This window comes from Oncorhynchus kisutch, linkage group LG22 (assembly GCF_002021735.2).
Source record: "Oncorhynchus kisutch isolate 150728-3 linkage group LG22, Okis_V2, whole genome shotgun sequence".
NCBI lineage: Eukaryota > Metazoa > Chordata > Actinopteri > Salmoniformes > Salmonidae > Oncorhynchus > Oncorhynchus kisutch.
In genome coordinates, this window is record NC_034195.2 from 48,894,330 (window position 1) to 48,916,072 (window position 21,743).

Sequence of the window (21,743 nt, forward strand, 5' to 3'; positions counted from 1 at the left end):
ATTAGAGTGTCTAGTTTGAGAAAGTCCCCAACTGGCATCTTCAATAAATAGTACCCGCAAAACACCAGTCTCAACGTCAACAGTGAAGAGGAAACCCCGATATGCTGGCCTTCTACAACATTAACAATATCTACACTGTATTCCTGATCAATTTGATGTTATTTTAACGGACAAAAAATGTGCTTTTCTTTCAAAAACCAGGACATTTCTACGTGACCCCACATTTTTGAACGGTAGTGTATATAATAACCACATTCCATAACATATTACATAAAGATAAAACATAATTTTCCATTGAGTGACGATAATTATCATATGATTTAAATGTGATTTGCGTGCACACACAAAACATATGTACACATAACAACGCAAGAGACTCTGTAGCTACGTAACACCATGCAAACTAACTCTGTTCCTTGACTGTCATAATGTAAGTTAAACACTGAGAAGTCATAATGATGTCATCGTTCCACCCGTGGCTATGAGGAAGCAGCGAACATCTTCTTTCTGCCCTCCATGCCAGACATGGCATCCACATTCTTACGCCAATCAGTCACTTCCTCTTTCTGTGGGGATGACAGAAGTATTGCACACACAGTTGTATTGCAGGTGCACATTACAAAAAAAATAAGTACCGAAAAGAAAGCATTGGGACAGGCTGTACTGTGCAGTGAATGTCCTTCTTACCTTCTCCTCTTCCTTCTTGACAGTCTTGAGGTTGGCCTTGAAGTCGACAGACTCTTTGATCTTGGCTCCCAGCAGGGCCCCCATCATGGCTTCAGCTGATACTCTCACCCTCTTCAGCTGAGGTCGCTTCTTGCCCTTCAGCTCAATGATCTTCATGGTCAGATTTTCAATCTATATAGCAAGGTGTCAAAAAAAATACAAGTCTCCATTTCTAAATAAAAGTCCCAATTACCAACACAAATATTCACTCTGTGATAAAATGTCACTCCGTGGTAAGAGTACCCGACTCAAAGCCACAAGAGGGTAGACAATATTTCAAATGTTGCTGTCTGTACATTGATTTGATTGAAATTATATTGTAAAAAATAAATGCTTATGTTGCCTTTATGTTTTTTTTTAACAATATTGACCTGAACAAAGGTTTAGTAAATACTATTCTTCTTAATAAGATATCCCATACTTGGATAGAGTATGCATTGAAAGATCATACATTGAAGTGAACTGTTTGTAATATTTGAATGTGAGCATCTGTGGATGCGGGTACCTCTGCGTCACTTTTGGAGACTTTCATTGCGATGTCGTACCGCTCTTCATCAACAACATCAATTTTCTGGTGCAGTTCTTTACAAAGAGTCTGTGAAGAGAAAGCAGATTGATATCTGAATATACCGTACTCATGCCCATAGTACCTGAATATTTCAGAATATACCAAATGTACTTAACTCAGACTGAATATACCTAAATATACAAACAAACTCATATTCATAGTACTCTTCCTGAATATAACTAACTATACTGTAGTCATACTCATAGTAACCTACAGATGTGGTCATTTTGATCACTCTGTTGTCCCAGAGAGCCACAGGATTTACACAAATTCACTGAAAATCTGCAGTTCTGCTTCTCTCTCGCTTGTTCAAATGCTAAAGCACCAGACCAAATACATGTCCTACTACTGTAGGAGGTCCTATCAAAACGCATTTCCTGTTAGAAAGTATAACTTTTTGGGGGAGAATAATCAAATCTTCCGGGAGTAGGATTATTTTACTCCTGCGATGAAACTGATCAAATTAAGATCTGACACCTGTACCTAAACCTGAACATTCCTAAATATACTTATACCATAGTACTGTACCTAAATGAACATTAATATACAAATTTTACTGTACCTGAATATACATGACTATACTCATAGTAATGTATCTAAATAATATTCCTATATTAATAGTACCTGCAGGTCCTGTACAGACAGCCCAGAGAGGTTGAGTGCTGGGACTCGTTCATTCAGTGTGCTTTCTCTGTCAATCACCTTCTGCTCCTTTTCAGCCATCAACATAGCCATGGCCTTCTTCACCAGCTTAGTCTGGGATACAACATCATATCATTACTTTATACTATTATGTATTAGCAGTGTACTTGTAGCACAACTGCTATTGTGTTTTATATATCTATGTATGCATAACCACAAATCACAACTCACACACATTATGGAGAAGTATTGTTTAGTTGTGACTGTGACAGTAACAGGGAAGTAAGACACAAAAGCTACCTTCAAGAAGAGTCTGCGAGATGCAGAGATCTTCGACTTTGGTTTTGGCTGAAATGAGGACAGAGAAGATGTCTTAAGCTCATTGCTAAACAAAGAATAAACAATAATATTCACAATCAATATTTTCATGTTAAATTATTAATTGGCTTTTATGGACAGTGTCTTTGTATTGCTGCTGCCTCAAATTAGCTGATGTAACAAGGGCTTTATATAACACATTTGATTGATTTGATCAAAAGTCCTGAAATCCAGAATATAAAATAGCCTGATCTTCATGCTGTGCTGCAACTGCACCTTCTAGGCCAGCGCAGTGAAGCATAACTTATTGTGATAATAGACATGTATCCCTTCTTTCTGTTCTTTCCAAAACACTTGAGTGTGCTGTCTCTGACCATCTATCTCTTTTTCTCAGTCAGAACGATCTTCTTGACCCTAACCAGTCACGTAGGCTCTCCGCTCTGCCAAAACTGACTCTCTCCCCTCTGTTCTCATCCTCCTAGATCTATCTGCTGCCTTCAACATCCGTGAACCATCAGATCCTCCTCTCCACCCTCTCAGGGTTGGCCGTCTCAGGCTCTGCACACTCCTGGATTGCATCCTACCTGGCATGTTTTTTTTATTTTTTATTTATTTAACCAGGCAAGTCAGTTAAGAACAAATTCTTATTTTCAATGACGGCCTAGGACAGTGGGTTAACTGCCTGTTCAAGGGCAGAACGACAGATTTGTACCTTGTCAGCTCGGGGGTTTGAACTTGCAACCTTCCGGTCACTAGCCCAACGCTCTAACCACTAGGCTACCCTGCCACCCCTTTATGTATTTGTTTTGAGCTGCTGGCGGTAGGGGCACTTGATTCAGCAGGCCTAGCGCTGGGAAGGCAAAGTGTTCCCATTTTGAACCATTTAATGTGTCTGAAGGTAGAACTCTGCACACCCAGCAGGCCCAGAGATCAAATCAAGTGCACTTACAGGTCTATCGCTGGCCAATCAGATAGCTCACATCATAAAAAACATGACTAAAGAGACTCAATGAATACAGCAAAGAGTTGCTGTTTTTATGAGTAAGTTCATGTTTGTTGTTATTCAGCACTGTCAACACTTTGTTCAACAATTTTATAAGCCATAAAACCTGAGTTCTCCCTACTTCCACTCACACTACAACCAGCACTGCAGCTGTAATGAATGCGTATAGAAAAGTGTTCCCATAAGCTTGCATTGTTATTATTAGCGGCTTTTAATATCAAGGAATATTTAACTTTCTGGTAAAAAGAGTAACAACATGAATTGGTGCATGAGGCAGAAATGATTCAGTGGAACTTAAGTTTCATTATCAGCTGGAAGACTGTTCCCTTTTTTCAGCGAAGGGAGCTTTCTCCCTCCCCTCACTGACCATCAGATGCAGGTCATCAGTACAGTACAAAATAAAGAACCTCACTTAGCTTTGCCTCACAAGTAATGCAACAAATAGTCTATTACCAGCATGATAATATACCTAAATGTTTTTAATTTAAAAATGGTCTGAGAAGAACAAAATTGGCAGGGCAATTCAAGCATAGTGATAATGTATTGGGTCTATAGCTTACTGTACATACTGTACCTCATTGCTACAGAACTGTTTTTAATTGGTTAATAGGCTTAGTTTTTTAAGTCATGTTAAAAAATGGAGTGGTAGATCTCGGCTTGCGTTTTTACTCAGAAAGTGATCTTGGTGACCACTGCTCTACAACATCCGAAGAGTACGAGCTTTCCTCATACAGGAAGCAGTGCAGATTCTAATCCAGGCCCTTGTCATTTCCCGCCTAGACTACTGCAACTCTCTGTTGGCTGGGTTCCTCGCTTGTGCCATCAAACCCCTGTAACTTATCCAGAATGCAGCAGCCCACCTGGTGTTCAACCCTCCTAAGTTCTCCCGTGTCACCCCGCTCCTCCGCTCACTACACTGGCTTCCAGTCGAAGCTTGCATCATCTTCAAGACTCTGTTGCTTGCCTACGGAGCAGCAAGGAGAACTGCCCCTCCTTACCTTAAGGCTATGCTCAAACCCTACATCCCAACCCCCCTCCGCCCTCCCCCCACCACTCCGCCCCACCTCCAAAAAAAAGGGACTTTTCTTTTCCTACTAGCACTAACTGCTGTTGAGGGAAAATGTACTTGATACGATTGTGATATGTTGTTGTCTCACCTAGCTGTCTTAAGATGAATGCACTAATTGTAAGTCGCTCTGGATAAGAGTGTCTGCTAAATTACTAAAATGTAAATGTAAATTACGCCTGTCAAGATGATCATTGTGTAAGGGCCGTGTTAATTTCTGCACATTTGTTCTGGTTTGAGTATGAAAATTCACTTACCGGCCTGGACCAACATCAACCAATTGGAGAGAAAGAAACCAAAACCCCAAAAGAAGAAGATTGTTACATTTATGTTCTTTGCATATTGTTTACGGCAATGCCTACAAAATGTCTACACCCTCCTTTGAGTTCTTCACATTTTATCGTTACAAAGTGGGCTTAAAATTGATTTAATTGTCAATTGTTTTAAACGAGCTAAAATACTCTTGAATGTCAAAGTGTAAGAAAAAAATTCGAACATTTATTAAATATGAATGAAAAATAAAAACACTAATAAAGTATTCACCCCCGAGTCAATGCATGTTAGAAACACCTGAGGTAGCGATTGCAGCTACAAGTCTTCTTGTCTCATAAGACCATTACACACCTCTACTGTGTAATATTTTCCCATTTAGTGTTTTAAAAATTCTTCAAGCTCTGTCAAGGTGTTGGGATCATGTCTACACAGCAATGTTCAGGTCTTGCCATAGATTTCAAAGCGGATTTAAATTCAAAACTGGGCTTCTCAGGAAAATGCGCTGCCTTCTTGGTAAGCAACTCCAGTGTAGATTTGGCTTTTGTTTGTTATTGTCCTGCTGAAAAGGGAATTCCTCTCGAAGACTGAAGCAGATTTTCCTCTAGGATTTTGCCTGTGCTTAGCTACACCCTATTTCTTTTCATCCTGAAAAACTCCCCAGTATTTGCCAATGTCAAGCATACCCATACCATGATGCAGCCACCACCATGCTTGAGAATAAGAAGACAGTTACTCAGTGATGTGTTGTGTTGGATTTGCCCAAACATAAGGCATTTATGCCAAAAAGTCTATTCCTTTGCCATGTTTTTTTTCCAGTATTACTTTAGTGGCTTATTGCATATTTCTATTCTTCTTTTCACTCTGTGATTTAGGTCATTATTGTGGAGTCACTAAAATGCTGTTGATCTATCCTAATTTTTCTCCCATTACAGCCATTGCACTCTGTAACTGATTAAAAATGTCCAATTGCCTCATGGTGACATCCCTAAGCAGTTTCCTTCCTGTCCCGCAGCTCAGTTCAGAAGGACGACTGTATCTTTGAGTTGTCTGGGTGGTTTAATACATAATCATAATTATTAACTTGACTACGCTTAAAGATATATACAATGGCTTATTTGTTATTGTTACCCATCTACCAATCACTGCCTTTATTTATGAGGTTTTCGAAAAGCTCCCTGGTCTTTGTAGTTGAATCTGGGCTTGAAATTCAATACTTGACTGTGGGACCTTACATATGTTGTATGTATGGGGGACAGAGGAAGGGTTAGTCATTCTGTCACCCCCTATTACTTCATACAGAGGGAGTCCATGTAACTTATTATATGATTTGTTAAGCCACATTTGACTTCTGAACTCATTTAGGCCTAAACAAACGGTTGAATATTTACGCAACGACTATATTTTGTATTAATTTGTCAAAAACAATTATAATTGTATTTTCACTTCGAGTATTTTGTGTGGATCAATTACAAAAAAAATACAATCTATTTCAATCCCACTTTGTAATACAACAAAATGTGGATCAAGTTTCAAGGGGGATGTACACTTTCTAAAGTCACTGTATATGTTGACAGCAATGCAATGAAATATGAGACGTTGATACTTACGCTTCAGACATGGTTGCGGTTCTCTGTGTCTCCTACATATTTCACAATGTAAAACAGTTCAACAGTTACAACAGACTGAAAGACGTTTTCAAAACTACCTCATATTACAGACAGCTTATTTTATTACGGACAGTTTCTAGCACGCCAAACTATAGCTAAACTATTTTAGATAAAACATACATAAAACAATACATTTAGTTCATTTTTTTATAATATTCCAATCTATTCTAGCAGATGATCAAATAAAAATAATCTTATTTCTTTAACTACAGCAAATGACTGTAATAAAATCGTACAACATACAACTAAAATACATGACCTTGCAGAAATAAAATAATGGTTGAAAGTCAGTACTGTTAACGCACAATAAATCTGTCAGAGTAGTATTTTCTCTTTATTTTATTCAGTGGTTAATTTAGGATTTAGAAACATATCTGACTAGTGTTTAGTAGTTGGGGTATTATCAAAGAATGCTAGTATGCAGATTTATAACTTGATTAAGAAAGGTCTTCTCCCAAGAGATCTCCTTTTTAGTATTGTAGACTTTAGACTATGTGAATTGTGCACACAAATGGAGATGGAGTTATGAGCTCAAATAGCTGAACTGGTTAGCGATCTTCTGTAATATCTCACAAAAATCACATATATCAAACATAACATAACAGAAAACAATTCTCTGGTTGTTTGCCAATTCATAAAATAACCATGAAATTTACCATGGAAACAAAAAATGCAATAAAGTTCTGGTCTTACCCGATTGCAATAGAAATTGTTGGCAAACTAAAACAATCCTGACATAAATCACATGTACAAACTTCAACAACATCTCTTTGTTGGGGTATCTACTCACACTGACAGCAAGCTACTGTCAAAAACAGACACAAAATAAAATCCTTTACCACAATCAGATTTGACACTTTCCTCCTTTGAGCCGTTATGTTAATACTGGAAACGTACCTTTCAGGTGAAGAAAAGCTACTGTAACGTTACTAGTTGTCTTTGTGAGGCTGGAGGGATGAAAAGTGGGTTACTATATAGATTCTGGACCTCATGTGAGTGGCTCACCAAAATAGACCCTCTGTCCTCACCATTCTTATTAATTATGTGCGACCTTCCACACATAGTAACTTGATTTGAGTTTTAGTGGTGATACTTTATATTCTACTACCTGTTATTTGAGAGTGTAAATAAATCTATGTAAGTGATACATTATATTTGGTGAACACAACCAAGAGCACTTCAGAGAATTTGATTCGTGTCACATAACTAACTGTGCAATGCCATGTCGCTTGGAAATGAATAATGATCACACTGTACCCGGACGGTTTATTATAAGAATTAAAAGATAGATGTACACTACCGGTCAAAAGTTAGAAGTTTAGAACACCTACTCATTCAAGGGTTTTTCTTTATTTTTACTATTTCTATATTGTATTCCATGTGTGTTATTGAAATAACACACATGGAATCATGTAGTAACCAAAAAATTGTTAAACAAATCAAAATATATTCTATATTGGAGATTCTTCAAATAGCCACCCTTTGCCTTGTTGACAGCTTTGCACTCTCTTGGCATTCTCTCAACCAGCATCACCTGGAATGCTTTTCCAACAGTTCCCACATATGCTGAGGACTTGTTGGCTGCTTTTCCTTCACTTTGCGGTCCGACTCATCCTAAACCATCTCAATTTGGTCAAGGTCAGGGGATTGTGGAGGTCAGGTCATTTGATGCAGCACTTCATCACTCTCCTTCTTGGTAAATAGCCCTTACACATCCTGGAGGTGTGTTGGGTCATTGTCCTATTGAAAAACAAATGATAGTCCCACTAAGCCCAAACCAGATGGGATGGCGTATCACTGCAAAATGCTGTGGTAGCCATGCTGGTTAAGTGTGCCTTGAATTCTAAATAAATCACAGACATTGTCACCAGTAAAGCATCCCCACACTATAACACTTCCTCCTCCATGCTTTACGGTGGGAAATACACATGCAGAGATAATCTGTTCACCCGCACTGCGTCTCACAAAGACACGGCAGTTAGAACCATAAATCTCTCATTTGGACTCCAGACCAAGGACATATTTCCACCGGTCTAATGTCCATTGTTTGTGTTTCTTAGCCCAAGCAAGTTTCTTCTTATTACTGGTGTCCTTTAGTATTGGTTTCTTTGCAGCAATTCGACCATGAAGGCCTGATTCTCCTCTGAACAGTTAATGTTGAGATGTGTCTGTTACTTGAATTATGTGAAGCATTTATTTGGGCTGCAATTTCTGAGGCTGGTAACTCTAATGAACTTGTTCTCTGCAGCGGAGGAAACTTTGGGTCTTCCTTTCCTGTGGCGGTCCTCATGAGAGCCAGTTTCATCATAGCACTTGATGGTTTTTACGACTGCACTTGAAGAAACTTTAAAAGTTCTTGAAATTTTCCAGATTGACTGACCTTCGTGTCTTAAAGTAATGATGGACTGTCATTTGTCTTTGCTTATTTGAGCTGTTCTTGCCATAATATGGACTTGGTCTTTTACCAAGTAGGGCTATCTTCTGTATACCACCGCTACCTTGTTACAACACAACTGATTGGCTCAAACACATTAAGAAGGAAAGAAATTCCACAAATGAACTTTTAAGAAGGCACACCTGTTAATTGAAATGCATTCCAGGTGACTACCTCATGAATCAGGTTGAGAGAATGCCAAGAGTGTACAAAGCTGTCATCAAGACAAAGGGTGGCTATTTGAAGAATCTCAAATCTCAAATATATTTTCATTTGTTTAACACTTTTTTGGTTACTACATGATTCCATATATGTTATTTCATAGTTTTGAAGTCTTCACTATTATTCTACAATGTCGAAAAAAAAGAAATAGTCAAAATAAAGAAAAACCCTTGAATGAGTAGGTGTTCTAAAACCTTTTACCGGTAGTGTACCTCTGTCAAAAATATTATATTTTGCACAAATTGGCAATACATGTACAATATATACCCCAAGCCAATGGATATCCAGAGTATTTACTTCCTAAATACAGAGAGTATATTAAGAGTACTGTCCTGTCTTCTGCTGTTTGACTAGCTCTCTGAAAAAAAAATGGTTGAATCCCAATCCCTACCACAGCAATCCATAATGCCCCCATAATCATTTCACAAGCAGTTGATTTACAATTGAGTTAAAAGTTTATTTAATTGGTATCAGTTTTGAAACAAGTAACTCTTGATGTATATGTATATAGACATTCAATAGTACATTTGTACAGTAGACAACCAATAATAGAGAAAAATAGCAACTTAGTGGGTGGAAGCAACGTTCTCCGACCTCAAGCTAACACTGCCATCATCAGGCAGTTGAGGATAATATCGTTCGTCAAACAAGAAACTGCACTTGGAATACTACAAATAAAAAAGGATTGGTTTGTAACTACATAAACGCATTGAAAATAAGGAAATGCATTTGCTCAAACACACTGATATTACGTTTATTGTACACACACTATCTGTTTTCCCTTCAACATTCTCATACAGTCATTTAAATCAAAACCTTTATTTCACGTACAAAAAAGAACAAATGTTTGTATGTATTTATTTTTCTTCTCCATGTGTTCCCTCAGTTATCTCCTACAGTTATTCTTCATACCTTCCGTTGCCCTCTCTGTCGCATCGTCTTTTATCTTCACTCATCAAAGCCATCGTTGGAGGATAACGTGATAATCATCACTAATCTGCAAAACATGAACTTGACTTTTTACAAACTGTTTTGTGTTACAGCCTGAATGTAAAATGGATTAAAGTGAGATTGTATGTCATATGTGGAATTATAAGTCCCCATAATGGCAAAGTGGAATTATGTTTTTAGAATCGTTTTGAAATGAATTCATTAAAAAGGAAAATCTAAAATGTCTTGAATAAATAACATCTTTTTTTTATGGCAAGCCTAAATAAAATCAGGAGTACAAATGTGTTTAACAAGTCACATAATAAGTTGCATGGACTCTGTGTGCAATAGAGTTCAACATGATTTTTGAATGCCTACCTCATCTCTGTACTATGTACACACATACAGATAACTGTAAGGTCCCTCAGTTGAGCAGTGAATTTCAAACAAATTCAACCACAAAGACCATGGAGATTTTCCAACGCCTCACAAAGAAGGGCACCTATTGTTACTTTAGATTAAAAAATAAATAAATGTAAATGCAGATATTGAATATCTCTTTGAGCATGGTAAAGTTATGAATTACCCTATGGATGGTGTTTCAATATACCCAGTCATTACAAAGATACAGGCTTCCTTCCTAACTTAGTTGCCTGAGGGGAAGGAAACCGCTTAGGGATTTCACCATGAGACCAATGGTGATTTTAAAACAGTTACAGAGTTTAATGGCTGTGATTGGAGAACACTGAGGATGGGTCAACTGCATTGTAGTTACTCCACAATACTAACCTAATTGACAGAGGGAAAAGAAGGAAGCCTGTACAGAATACAACAATTCCCAAAATATGCATCCTGTTTGCAACAAGGCACTAAGGTAAAACTGAGAATTTTAACTAAGGTAAAACTAAGAAATTTACTTTATTGTCCTGAATACAAAGCATCATGTTTGGGACAAATTCAAATCAACACATCATTGAGTACCATTCTTCATATTTTCCAATCATGGCTGCATCATGTTATGGGTATGTTTGTCATCGGCAAGGACTAGGGAGTTGTTTGGGGGGATAAAAATAAACGTAATAAGCTAAGCACAGGAAAGATTCTAGAGTTAAATCTTGTTCATTCTGCTTTCCAACAGACACTGGGAGATGGATTCACCTTTCAGCAGGACAACAAACTAAAACACAAAGCCAAGTACACACTGGAGTTGCTTACCAAGACGACACTGAATGTTCCTGAGTGGCCTAGTTACAGTTTTGACTTAAAAATGTCTGTCTAGCAATGATCAATAACCAACTTGACTGAGCTTGAAGAATTTTAAAAGGAAGAATCTGCAAATATTGTACAATCCAGGTGTACAAAGCTTACAGACTAACCCAGAAAGACTGACATCTGTAATCGCTGCCACAGGTGATTCTAACATGAATTCACTCAGGGGTGGGATTACGGATGTAAATGAGATAATTCGGTATTTCATTTTCAAGAAATTTGTAAAAATGTCTATAAACACGTTTTGACTTTGTCATTATCGGATATTGTGCGTAGATGGGCCAGAAACATTTTGAATCCATTTTAAATTCAGGCTGTAACACAACAAAAGGGGTATGAATGCATTCTAAAGGCTCTGCAGGTTGAATGCTGATCTTCTCAGTACAGATAATGTTTTGTGTACCTTTCAAGCGTCAAACATCTTCTTTCTGCCCTCCATGCCAGACATGGCATCCACATTTTGACGCCAGTCGGTGACCTCTTCTTTCTGGGAGGACCAGAAATGTATTATCTACACCAAATCGATCATTGAAAACAAACTACTTTGAGAATAAACAACAAGTTCATAATTTGTCCGAGAGATGAAGAGGTTCTCAGATTTCAACCGCCTGTAAGAGTAGCTAAATAACATGTAAAAGCAAGTAGACATCTTGCAGGTGAAGTACAACGGGCATGCACCAGTCTGACCTTCTCCTCTGGTTTCTTGACTGTCTTGAGGTTGGACTTGAAGTCGATGGTCTCCTTATGCTTGGAGCCAAGCAGAACACTGAGCATGGCTTCAGCTGAGATCTTCACCCTCCTCAGGTTTGGCTTCTTGAATTTGCTCTGCAGCTCAATGATCTTTAGTCCTAAATCATGGATCTGGCAGAGCACAAAGAACAAAGGACATTTTTACATTTTAGACATTTAGTAGATGCTCTTATCCAGAGTGACTTATAAGTAGTGCGTTCATCCTAAAGGAAAAATCCTTAGTCCACTGTTGATACAGTCCCAAAATGTTTGGCATGTCATCAGTCAAGTTTTCAAGATGTGTCACTTACCATATCATCATGATTTATGTGACAAGTGACACTTTGCTTCTTGAAAGTCCAATATCTTGACAACTTGACTGCTGACATGCAAAACATTTTGGGACTGTATCAACAGTGGACCGATGAAAAAATGTTTGAGTTTATTTTTCTCGTAGAGTAGCTGAGAGAAGCAGCCATATATCACAGTCACAGTAAGCAGGATATTAGCTACTTTCGAGGTACAACAAAAGGTCGCACATTAACTGTGACACCATTGACATCATCTACGTCCCAAACGGTACCCTTTTCCCTTTATAGCGTACTACTTTGGACCAGGGCCCATATTTCTATCAGTCCAATTTGCACACTTAGTCCTCCCAGTTGTACAGTAACTAGTATGTACTGTGGCTGACTTTCGCTCTAAATGTAGGTTTTAAACTTAAAACCACCGGGAGGCAGTGTTTTAACAGTGTCAAATGTACAGCCCAAGCATTCAAAAAAGGTGCATGTTGGACTGATAGAAGTAGAAGTGATTTAAATGTTAGGGGAATAATGCAATCCTTTTATGATATCACAGGAGCAATTCTATACCTTTACATACAATAATCTATAAAACATTTCAACTATCTTTTGTCATTTCCCTCTGGAATTATTTGTTTTCTACAAATTATTTTGGGGTATCCTACCTCCTTGTCATTTTTGGTAACTTTGAGTCCCACGTCATATCGCTCCTCATCTACCACATCGATCTTATGGTGCAGATCTCTGCACAAATCCTGCCGAGAAAACAAAAAACAGCTAATTTATCATATTTTATTTTGTTACACTTTCTGTAAGGAATTTCAACTGCGTCGTGCATTATAACGCATTATGCCCGGCTTATATGGCATTATAAATGCACTCATAACAGTTGTTTTATACAATGTGCATACCTGGAGCTCCTCTACAGACAAGCCAGACAGTTTGAGAGGAGGGACTCTCTCAGCCAGAGCTTCATCTCTTTCTCTCTTCTTCTCCTCCACCTCAACCTCTAGCATCTGGCCGGCTACAATCAGCAATCTGATCTATAGGAGGATAAAGCTACAATCAGCAATCTGATCTATAGGAGGATAAAGCTACAATCAGCAATCTGATCTATAGGAGAATAAAGCTACAATCAGCAATCTGATCTATAGGAGAATAAAGCTACAATCAGCAATCTGATCTATAGGAGGATAAAGCTACAATCAGCAATCTGATCTATAGGAGAATAAAGCTACAATCAGCAATCTAATCTACGGGAGAATAAAGCTACAGTCAGCAATCTGATCTACAGGAGAATAAAGCTACAGTCAGCAATCTGATCTACAGGAGAATAAAGCTACAATCAGCAATCTGATCTATAGGAGAATAAAGCTACAATCAGCGATCTGATCTACAGGAGAATAAAGCTACAGTCAGCAATCTGATCTACAGGAGAATAAAGCTACAGTCAGCAATCTGATCTACAGGAGAATAAAGCTACAATCAGCAATCTGGTAACTACTGATCTTTAGGAAGGAGCATAAAGCTAGTCAGCAATCTGATCTATAGGAGCATTAACATCCAAAATATGTTAAAAAGGGTCACAAGAGGTCAGGGTTCATGAGCTACACATTATGGCATGCTTTCTGTTTATATAACATTCATTTCGCAAATGTAAGACGACTTGTTTGTTTCTTGTGTTGACAATGGAATGCAACGCTCACCTTCAAACCCAACCGTCGGGCTGAGGAGATCTTGGACTTTTCTTTTGGTTTTGGTCTGTGTCATTAGGAGGGGGGGGGGGGGGGGGGGGGGGGGAGATAACATTTCAATGTGCTAACCTGTCATTTATATGTGGTTTATTATTAAAATACACACCAAGGTTATTATACTTCTGTGTTTTTATCCCGCCCTGGCTTACATTAAAAAATAATAATAATAATTTAAACCTGAACTAGGGCCAGACTAGTTACTATCATTTTCTCACATTGCCATTGACAGATTTTTCTGTTGTCTCTTTTTGGTCCATTTAGATTGTTAATGTAGATTGTATACAACAACAAAAAATATGTTTGTTTTACTGTGACTTGTTGTAGGCTCCTAAGTGGACCATAAGGTTAAAAACAAAAACTAATTAAGAAAACTAAAATAAAAAACAAAAAAATAAAAAATAAAAAATAAGTAACTCCGCCAGAGTGTCTCTTTTGGGTCACTTTAGCCGGTCCCAAGCCCGGATAAAGGAGGAGGGTTGGATTTGTAACATAAAAAAACAAGAATCGAAAGAAGAAAGTTCATTTGTAGTTCTAAACATATTTAGGGTGGTTTTTACACACGTTTTGTCTCCCCACGACGTTATTCCTCTCTGTTACAGCGTCCATCACAATTACATGCACATGGCCAACTTTCCTTACTGAGGAGTTGGCAACACTGCTGAGACGTCGCGCAGCATGGTAAAAAAAAAATGGCAGTACATATTGCGCTCTTCTATCATCCGTACAATGATGTCTGAGGAGGTTGTTTGATGTAACTTTGTTGTTGTAATATTGCAAATGGACATGGCTGTTTCACGGTTGAGGATTTCAGCTTTAAAGGTAGACTCAGCGAGATTATGTAGATGCATGAAGTAAACAGTACTACTGGGTCGTACTTTTAAAAAAACATGTATTTCTCCTTTATTTAACTAGGCAAGTCAGTTAAGAACATATTGTTATTTTACAATGACAGCCTACCTCAGCCAAACCACCCCCCCCTCCCCCCACCCCATCCCGGACGAAGCTGGGCCAATTGTGTTCCTCCCTATGGGGCTCCCGATCACGGCCAGTTGTGATACAGTCTGGCATCGAACCAGGTCTGTAGTGACGCCTCTAGCACTGAGCACTGCACCACTCGGAATATTACATTGTATCTCATACAGCCTAGCTTTACATGAGAAGGAAGAGACTCATCAAGAAACTATAATACGGACGGAGTGAGTTTCCATACTTCCACCATACAGGTCAGTCGACATCAATCACTTCACCTACTTTCTCAGGTATATTTTTTCATTTTATTTTACCTTTATTTAACTAGGCAAGTCAGTTAAGTACAAATTCTTATTTTCAATGACGGCCTAGGAACAGTGGGTTAACTGCCTGTTCAGGGGCAGAACAACAGATATGTACCTTGTCAGCTCGGGGATTTAAACTTGCAACCTTTCGGTTACTAGTACAATGCTCTAACCACTAGGCTACCCTGCCGTCCCTTCCACTTCATGCGGAACCCCAGAAATAACCCCCTTGACAGGCAACCTGCTTCAGGAAATCCATGCACAAAACATTCCACTCCAAAATATTTTTGAGGCTCAAAGCACGCTTCTTCTGTTCCGCGGACACACAAAAAATAGGAATAAAACCAGCTCTCGTGACTCTTGCCGACGCCACCTCACCCAAATTATCCATCATACTCCTTGTGACTTCAAACAGATCCCCCAGGTAAAATTGATCCAAAACCCTCACTCTGACTATAAACTAATCTAGGGATTTCTTAGTTTCCATCACAACTGTACTTAATTTGTTTCCTTTCTTTTTCACCACTGCAGCCCACTGGTTTACTCTCTGTACTCTCTTCTTCACCTGACCCACCATCAGTTTCAAACAGAACATACGTTTCGCCTTTTCTCTCTCTCTCTCTCTCTCTCTCTCTCTCTCTCTGTCTCTCTCTCTCTCTCTCTCTCTCTCTCTCTCTCTCTCTCTCTCTCTCTCTCTCTGTCTCTCTCTCTCTCTCTCTCTCTTTCTCTCTTGTTCACTCTCTCTCTTTCTTTCTCTCTCTCTCTCTCTCTCTCTCTGTCTCTCTCTCTCTCTCTCTCTCTCTCTCTCTTTCTCTCTTTCTCTCTCGTTCACTCTCTCTCTCTCTTTCTCTCTCTCTCTCTCTCTCTCTCTCTCTCTCTCTCTCTCTCTCTCTCTCTCTCTCTCGTCTCCGTGGAACCTCTTCGGGTCTCCTCAGTGGTCTCCAACTCGGTGACCATTGTTGGTCACGCCTTTCAAAGTGTTTTGCTTTCTGGGAATACACATTTTCTGACAATAGCGCCTCCAGATCGAATGCATGATCTTTCCAAAAGTCATGTGATCAGAGGTCATGAAGTTTTGTTTGCATTCAACTGCAAGTTTCTGCAGTTCCTCTTCATCCTGCCACGTGGGAGGCTCAACCAATCATCAGGGTGTTTTTGTTTTAACCAATCATCAGGGTGTTTTTGTTTTAACCAATCATCAGGGTGTTTTTGTTTTAACCATGGGAACGTGACCAAAGACATGACTGAAACAGGAACCAATTTGCCATGAATTACAGTGCATTCGGAAAGTATTCAGGTTCCACATTGTTATGTTACAGCCTTTTCCTAAAATGGATTAAATAAATACAAATTATTATCAATCTACATACAATATCCCATAATGACTAAGCCATGAGGTCCAAGGAATTCTCCTTAGAGCTCAGAGACAGGATTTGGTCGAGGCACAGATCTACCAAAACATTTCTACAGCATTGAAGGTCCCCAAGAACACAGTGGCCTCCATCATTCTTAAATGGAAGAAGTTTGGGACCACCAAGACTCTTCCTAGAGCTGGCCGCCCGGCCAAACTGAGTAATCGGGGGAGAGGGGCTTGGTCAGGGGGGTGACCAAGAACCCAATGGTCTCTCTCTCCAGAGTTCCTCTGTGGAGATGGGAGAACCTTCCAAAAAGACAACCATCTCTGCAGCACTCCACCAATCAGGCTGTTATGGTAGAGTGGCCAGACGGAAGCCACTCTTCAGTTAAAGGCACATGACAGACTGCTTTCAGTTTGCCAAAAGCCATCTAAAGGACTCTCAGACCATGAGATGTCTGATGAAACCAGATGTAACTCTTTGACCTGAATGCCAAGGGTCACATCTGGAGGAAACCAGACACCACTCATCTCCTGGCCAATACCATCCCTACGGTGAAGCACGGTGGTGGCAGCATCATGCTGTGGGGATATTGTTCAGTGGCAGGGACTGGGAAACTGGTCAGGATCCAGAGTCCTCAGGACCTCAGACTGGGGCGAAGGTTCACCTTCCAACAGGACAACGACCCTAAGCACACAGCCAAGACAACGCAGGAGCGGCTTTCGGACAAGTCTCTAATGTCCTTGAGTGGCCCAGCCAGAGCCCGGACTTAAACCAGATCTTTGAAAAAAGCTGTGCAGCAACGCTCCCCATCCAACCTGACAGAGCTTGACAAGACCTTGAGAAGAATGGGAGAAACTCCCCAAATACCGGTGTGCCAAGCTTGTAGGGTCATACCCAAGAAAACCCGAGGCTGTAATCGCTGCCAAAAGTGCTTCAACAAATGTGATATTTCAGTTTTATATTCGTAATACATTTCTAAAAACCAGTTTTTGCTTTGTCTTAATGAGGTATTGTGTGTAGATTGATGAGGGGGAGAAATACAATGTTATCCATTTTAGAATAAGGCTGTAACATAACAAAATGTGGAAAAGGTGAAGGGCTCTGAATATTTTCCGAATGCACTCTATATATGCATTGTGATATGTGATATTTGAGGCTCTCTATCACAAATTAATTTTATAATGTGTACACACATATTATTCAAAGTATGTTTCTAAACAATGGCAATACTGCCATGTGGATCTGAGCCTTGTTAGAAAACCACATTAGTTTCCAACTTTCGACTGTGGCAGATGCACCTCCCCCGGCTTCACTCCTCAACTTTTGTCTACAGTCGGTTGCTTTAGCTTTCCAACTCAAAAATACCAAATATCAACGGTGCTGCTATTGGCAAAATCATCTTGTGCGTCTACCTTTAAATTATAAACTAAATCTCAATGTGATCTGACAGATTCAGAAGCTTGAAAACCCCATTAGAAGTTTAAAAAAATAAATAAAAAGCTTTAAAACCCCATTGAAAAACCCCACTCGCTTTTCGACCCCCCCAAAACTAAAATTGAACATAATTAATGTTTATTTTTGTTTGATTTGGAGTCAAATTTAATCGTTTTAGTATAGTTTTAGTTTTTCAAATGGGTTTGTTAATCATTTTATTTCAGTTGACTAAATCGTTTTTTCATGATTAGTTTTCGTTTTAGTTTCAGTTTTAGTTTACTATAATAACCTTGATACACACAGTGAACATGAATACTTACGCGTCTGCCATGTTTTCCTGCTTATCTTACTGAAATTTAGATAGAGAAAGGAGTTAGCATTTTTACCCCACGTGAAAAGAAAAACAGTAAACCGAACATTCAGGCTTATGTTCTGTTCTGTACATTTTTATGTACTTTACATTTTATGTTCTGTACATTTGATGTACTTTACATGTTTATGTACTTTACATGTTTATGTTCTGTACATTTTATGTACTTTACATTTGTATGTACTTTACATTTGTATGTACTTTACATTTGTATGTACTTTACATTTGTATGTACTTTACATTTGTATGTACTTTACATTTGTATGTACTTTACATTTGTATGTACTTTACATTTTTTATCCATTTATGATTTATTTTAATTTTAATGTGGGAACAATTTTCCTTTATTTATATACTATGTTATTAATTTGGTTGTAAAATGTATTGGAAATACAATTCAATGACTGTATCTTTCACTTCTGCATCAATTGAGCTGTTGCCAATGCTGGGGATGGGGTTTGATGACTGGTTGTATGGTCTTTGGGTCAGCTATGTCACGTACCCAGAGCATGTGCTGCCTCATTAAACCCCTCTTTAGATAATTTATTGTGCACTGCTGGTGTGTCCAAATCCAAAAGAGGCCTCAGTCCAGACTTGACGAAGGGAGTTATTTTATTGTAGCACATTTGAATTGTGTACAGTATGTGAGGCAGTACAGGGTTATTGTTATTTGCAGCTCACATGAGCTGATTCCAAAGGTCAACATTTAACACAAAGAAACTTTGAGATATTATTATATATCACAAATCATTATTTTCTGGGAAAATGTCAGAGCGTGTAACACCCAAATGACAAACCATTACAACACATTTTACATTTCAATCACAATTTCAAAGGTTGTGCTGGTTTCTTTTTTGCTCCCAAGTAAAAAGCAGAGTAGAAACAATGTGCCTAAATGTTATATTTAAATAGTTCAAATATAAATTTTGTAAAACATTTAGTTGAAAATATAAGATTTACAATGTGAGGTAGCTAACGTTTATCTCCGTAACTGACAAGAGTCTCTGCATAGGTGTCAGTGTAGTCCATAGCCCACAAATTTAAAGGCATGTGAACTAATTAACACTATCTTGCTGTCCATGGCAAAATATTAATACAATGTGTCATCATATCATCAATTTCATATCTGAATTCCGGCAGACCCTCCAGAAATAAATATAATTCACCTATACTGAAAAATCACACATTCCCATACTGTTTTCCTCTGCCTCCTCAACACTCTTCCTGCATTCATAGTGTACCTACAATATAATACATGTATTCTACACAGAAGATGAAATATAAAAAACGAAGTTCCTTAATATCAAGCCAAAGTGGTCATTGAGAGGTACCCTACCTTTAAGATGTAGAAAAGGCTGAGAGGGGGAGAGAGTGAGGGACTGAGAGAGGGAGAGAGTGAGGGACTGAGAGAGGATAGGGGGGAAATCATTCAGATTTATAGTTTCTAACCCCTGTGTGAATGGCTCACTAAAATAGACTTCTCTCTGTCCAAGCCACTCTCCTGCTGACGCTTACAAACATTATTCAGGCAGGAAAGGGCTGCAATAAAACAACTTATATGGACTTGGATGTTTGGGCAGTACACTGTCTGTCTGCCGCGTGGTTCTGACGCCACCCGTTGGTGGCAAGGTAACATTAAACAGTTATTGTTAGAGCCCCTCTAAAACCTTCCCTTGTGGCGTGTCTGTGGACTCCTACAGCATCCTATGGTTAGTTGCCATAGGAGTCTACCAACTTGTCTCAGGGCAACTCTAGGCAAGCAAATCCAACCAAATCCAATCAAATTGTATTTGTCACATGCGCCGAAATACGACAAACCTTACCGTGAAAAGTTTACTGACCAGCCCTTAACCAACAATGCAGTTCAAGAAATAGAGTTAAGAAAATATTTTCGAAATAAACTAAAGTTTAAAAAAATATATCAAATAACACAATAAAATAACAATAACTAGGTTATATGCAAGGGGTACCGGTACCGAGTCAATGTGCGGGGGTACAGGTTAGTCGAGGTCATTTGTACATGAAGGTAGGGGTAAAGTGACTATGCTTAGATAATAAACAGCGAGTAGCATCAGTGTAAAAACAAAGGGAGGGGGGGGGGGGTCAATGTAAATAGTCCTGGTGGCCATTTGATTAGTTGTTCAACAGTCTTATGGGTAGAAGCTGTTAAAACTTCTTAGGGATAGGGGGCTGTATTTTCACGTCCGGATGAAAAGCGTGCCCAAAGTAAACTGCCTGTTACTCTGGCCCAGAAGCTAGGATATGCATATAATTTATAGATTTGGATAGAAAACACTCTAAGGTTTCTGAAACTGTTAAAATAATGTCTGTGAGTATAACAGAACCTATTTGGCAGGTGAAACCCCCGGGACAAACCATCCATCCCAATGTTTTTCTATGGAAAGCACTATTTAATAGGAACCTGGCTGCAGTTCCTAGGGCTTCCACTAGATGTCAACAGTCTTTAGAAATTGTTTGATGTTTTTCTTTTGAGAAATGAAGAAGTATGTTCTTTGTAAGTGTCACTCTGAAGGTCTCTAGTATTTTGGTGCGAGTGAACGCTTCACGTTGTTTTTATCCGGTATTGGAAACAGTTTATCCCGTCTTAAATTGTATAGATTATTTATGTTTTGGGATACCTTAGGTTGGATTAGGAACGTTGTTTGAAATGTTTGGACCAAGTTTACAGTTTTGCTACCTCTGTAGTCAAACAATTTCGTATAAATCGGAAATTAGCTAGGTTGAATTTGGTTATATTTGAATGACCTTTTTCACATGCTTTTTAAAAGAGAGGTTGGAATTAAGTATGATGTCATGGTACTTAAAATCAGATACTACCTGGAGCTTCTCCCCTGACACATAGACATCTGACATCTAGCATCTGTTGCCCTCTTTGTGAAGAACATGCAAACAGTTTTTTTCACATTGAGATGCAAACATGAGTCACTGAGCCACTTTGTAACCTGGACCATTATAGTAGTGAGTTCTTGTGCAGCTTGTTGTTTGCTCTTTGCATGCACGTATATCACTGTATCATCTGCATACATTTGAACTTCAGACCCAGTACAGACAGAAGGCAGATCATTGTACAGGCTGAACAGGAGGGGCCCCAGTATTGACCCTTGGAGCACGCCCACATCATAGCTAAGAGTGGGCGACAGCTCATTGCTCACTCTGACACACTGAGTTCTGCCTTCGAGGTATGATTTCCTCCATCTCAAGGCATCAGGGGAAAAGTTGAACTTGGACAATTTTGTGATGAGAATCTCATGGTTAACAGTATCAAAAGCCTTCCTTAGGTCCAGAAACACAGCCCCAACAACGCCCCCTTTGTCCATCTTGGACTTCACATTTTCCAGAAGAAAGCAGTTGGCTGTTTCTGTGGAGTGTTTCGCTCTGAAGCC

General features: G+C 38.9%; 2 protein-coding genes across 2 annotated transcripts; both read right to left on the reverse strand.

Moving 5' to 3' along the window:
• On the reverse strand, positions 1-7,193 carry LOC109867044 (troponin I, slow skeletal muscle-like). Its single transcript, XM_020455952.2, has 8 exons — positions 7,161-7,193; positions 6,204-6,235; positions 4,581-4,584; positions 2,237-2,284; positions 1,919-2,050; positions 1,232-1,321; positions 688-858; positions 1-566 (listed from the first exon to the last, which is right to left on the reverse strand). Exons 2-8 carry the CDS (start codon positions 6,212-6,214, stop codon positions 480-482), a joined length of 543 nt encoding a protein of 180 aa, XP_020311541.1. The 5' UTR covers positions 6,215-6,235; positions 7,161-7,193; the 3' UTR covers positions 1-479.
• Positions 7,194-9,355: 2,162 nt separating this feature from the next.
• Positions 9,356-19,774, reverse strand: LOC109867195 (troponin I, cardiac muscle-like). Its single transcript, XM_020456199.2, has 8 exons — positions 19,676-19,774; positions 18,290-18,318; positions 13,856-13,910; positions 13,061-13,192; positions 12,815-12,904; positions 11,806-11,979; positions 11,522-11,605; positions 9,356-9,916 (listed from the first exon to the last, which is right to left on the reverse strand). Exons 2-7 carry the CDS (start codon positions 18,298-18,300, stop codon positions 11,525-11,527), a joined length of 543 nt encoding a protein of 180 aa, XP_020311788.1. The 5' UTR covers positions 18,301-18,318; positions 19,676-19,774; the 3' UTR covers positions 9,356-9,916; positions 11,522-11,524.
• Between the last annotated feature and the right edge of the window lie 1,969 nt (positions 19,775-21,743).